The sequence below is a fragment of the Buceros rhinoceros genome, unplaced genomic scaffold, assembly GCF_000710305.1.
Source record: "Buceros rhinoceros silvestris isolate BGI_N320 unplaced genomic scaffold, ASM71030v1 scaffold16327, whole genome shotgun sequence".
In the NCBI taxonomy this organism is placed as follows: domain Eukaryota; kingdom Metazoa; phylum Chordata; class Aves; order Bucerotiformes; family Bucerotidae; genus Buceros; species Buceros rhinoceros.
In genome coordinates this window covers 86954-88894 of record NW_010422944.1, presented here as the reverse complement: position 1 = coordinate 88894, position 1941 = coordinate 86954, and the positions used below count along the sequence as shown (strand labels likewise).

At 39.9% G+C, this 1941-nt stretch overlaps 1 protein-coding gene across 1 annotated transcript; it reads left to right on the top strand.

Moving 5' to 3' along the window:
- Window positions 1-1471: 1471 nt before the first annotated feature.
- On the top strand, window positions 1472-1642 carry LOC104497046 (FERM, RhoGEF and pleckstrin domain-containing protein 1-like; the record flags this gene model as incomplete). Its single annotated transcript, XM_010140257.1, has 1 exon — window positions 1472-1642. A coding segment is annotated over exon 1 (171 nt), but the record flags the coding sequence as incomplete, so codon positions are not given.
- Between the last annotated feature and the right edge of the window lie 299 nt (window positions 1643-1941).

Here is a 1941-nt window from a genome sequence, read left to right as displayed (position 1 = left end):
AAAAAAAAAAAAAAAAAAAGCTGTGTGAACAGATTAGTCAGGACATGGAAGAGTGATGTATAGTAAATAGTATATCCTGCCAAAGACTGTTTTTATTCTGTCCTTATGGAGGGAACTGGTGTCTTATTACTTGGCACTGTTCTTTGTAGTATACTGTAGAACTGGTTATGCATTCACTAATACATGGGCTATCTTGTGCTTTCTGTTTTTCCCATAGGCTTCTCAGTAAGCGTAACCTCAGAGTAAAAGCCAGGCAGTACTCTTCTTGTGTCTCCAGACAACTGGAAAGTTTCCATTCTTTCTATGTGCTACAAGGGTTTTTTTAATGGTCATTGATCAGAAAGTAGAAGACATGCAGAATGAAAATGCAATTATGAAGAAAGATAAATAGACAGTAGCAGTGGGCTTTGTAACAAACCCAGCTAGAATGTCAAAAAGCAGGGGAATGTGCAACATTTGACAAGTAAAACTAATGGTCCTTAAATTAAAAAAGAAGGTTCTAAGATGTGCCAGTTAATGAAAAATCACACTGAATCACTGATGTAGCTCTGCTCCCTCTTTAGGATAGAATAATTATTTAGGAGAAATGTGCTGTGTAATCTGGTGTGAAAGCTGCGTGGAAACAAAATTAGAAAGCCATCTTCAGAGGTTACTTTCCTTGGATATGAAGCAGATGTCCACATCCAGTGAGTGGTGTGGGTGAACTGGTGCAGGTGTAGCCTTGCCCTTACACAGCTAGGAAGGTGTGTTCCTTGGTGTTCCCCCTTCACTTACAGGGCTCCATGGGAAATCAGATTTTCTGTGCTTTTCCCAACTAGTATTATTGCTCTGACCTTCTCAGTAGCAGGTCCTCACAGTCCTTGGCCCATCAGTGGGATCAGGTTGGGCTCCAGGTTCTAGAGCAGCTCTGGTCGCCCAAGGAAACAAAATATAGCAAGGTGGCAGCTGCAAAGGGCCAGACAAGACTGGAAGGTTCAAAGGAAAAAATGCTGGTACAGCCAGGAAGGAATGATGGTCAGCAAGTGGTGAGTTGTCCCACCTGCTCTCCCCACCTTCCTCCCTTCTCTGGGAGCCCCAGCTGTGGCTGTTTTCATATGTATGTATGATTCATACATATATAAAATTTAGCATAATTCATTGAAATATGGGTTCTATTGTGCTCTGCTTCCAGTGTGGTTTAGGCAAAAAAGAATATTTTCCCATTGTGCAGTAAATCAGCCTTACCCCCAGCAAGTGATCAGACCATGTATTTTGAAGAGTATAAAGTTTGCTTGGTTTTCTTGTCTTCATATGAGACATTAAAAAAACAAACAAGTTATAATGGTTATTAGTTTGTGTTAATGGATATAAGGTTTATTAGCTGTAAGTGTATACACCATAATGCTTATGTGCAAAACCTCTTATTTATAAGTTATATGGCCTTCTTTGCCCTTATTCTTTTATTAGGTATAAGAAACGCGTTTCCCTAAACATGGGTGAAACAGAGCAGAGACCCACAGCAGGATCCCGGTTAGGAGCTCAGGAAAATGCTGGGATCAGTACCTTGGAGCATGGACAGAAACCACCTATGACACCTCCAGGAAAACTCGTCTCCATCAAAATTCAGATGCTGGATGATACACAAGAAACTTTTGAAGTTCCGGTAAGGATGTGAAGGGTGGGGTGGCTAAAGATTGTTCAGGCATTTCTTAAAACACATATTTTCAAACCAGTTCTCTTTTTATGTCAGCTGTGATTCTTTGGTTAATGGATTCATGTTGTGGAAAAAATGGCTGTTATATCAGCCTTAAGTAGGTGATGGTGCAATAGAATAACGTTAAACAGTGAAGTGAACTGTAAATTACATTTATTATTCTGTTTCTGTTTCTTCAGAAGAGCTGAAAGTCCTTGGTGTGTGGTTTTGTTTTTTTTTTTCCTTCAAATATTACACCAGTGGTTTCC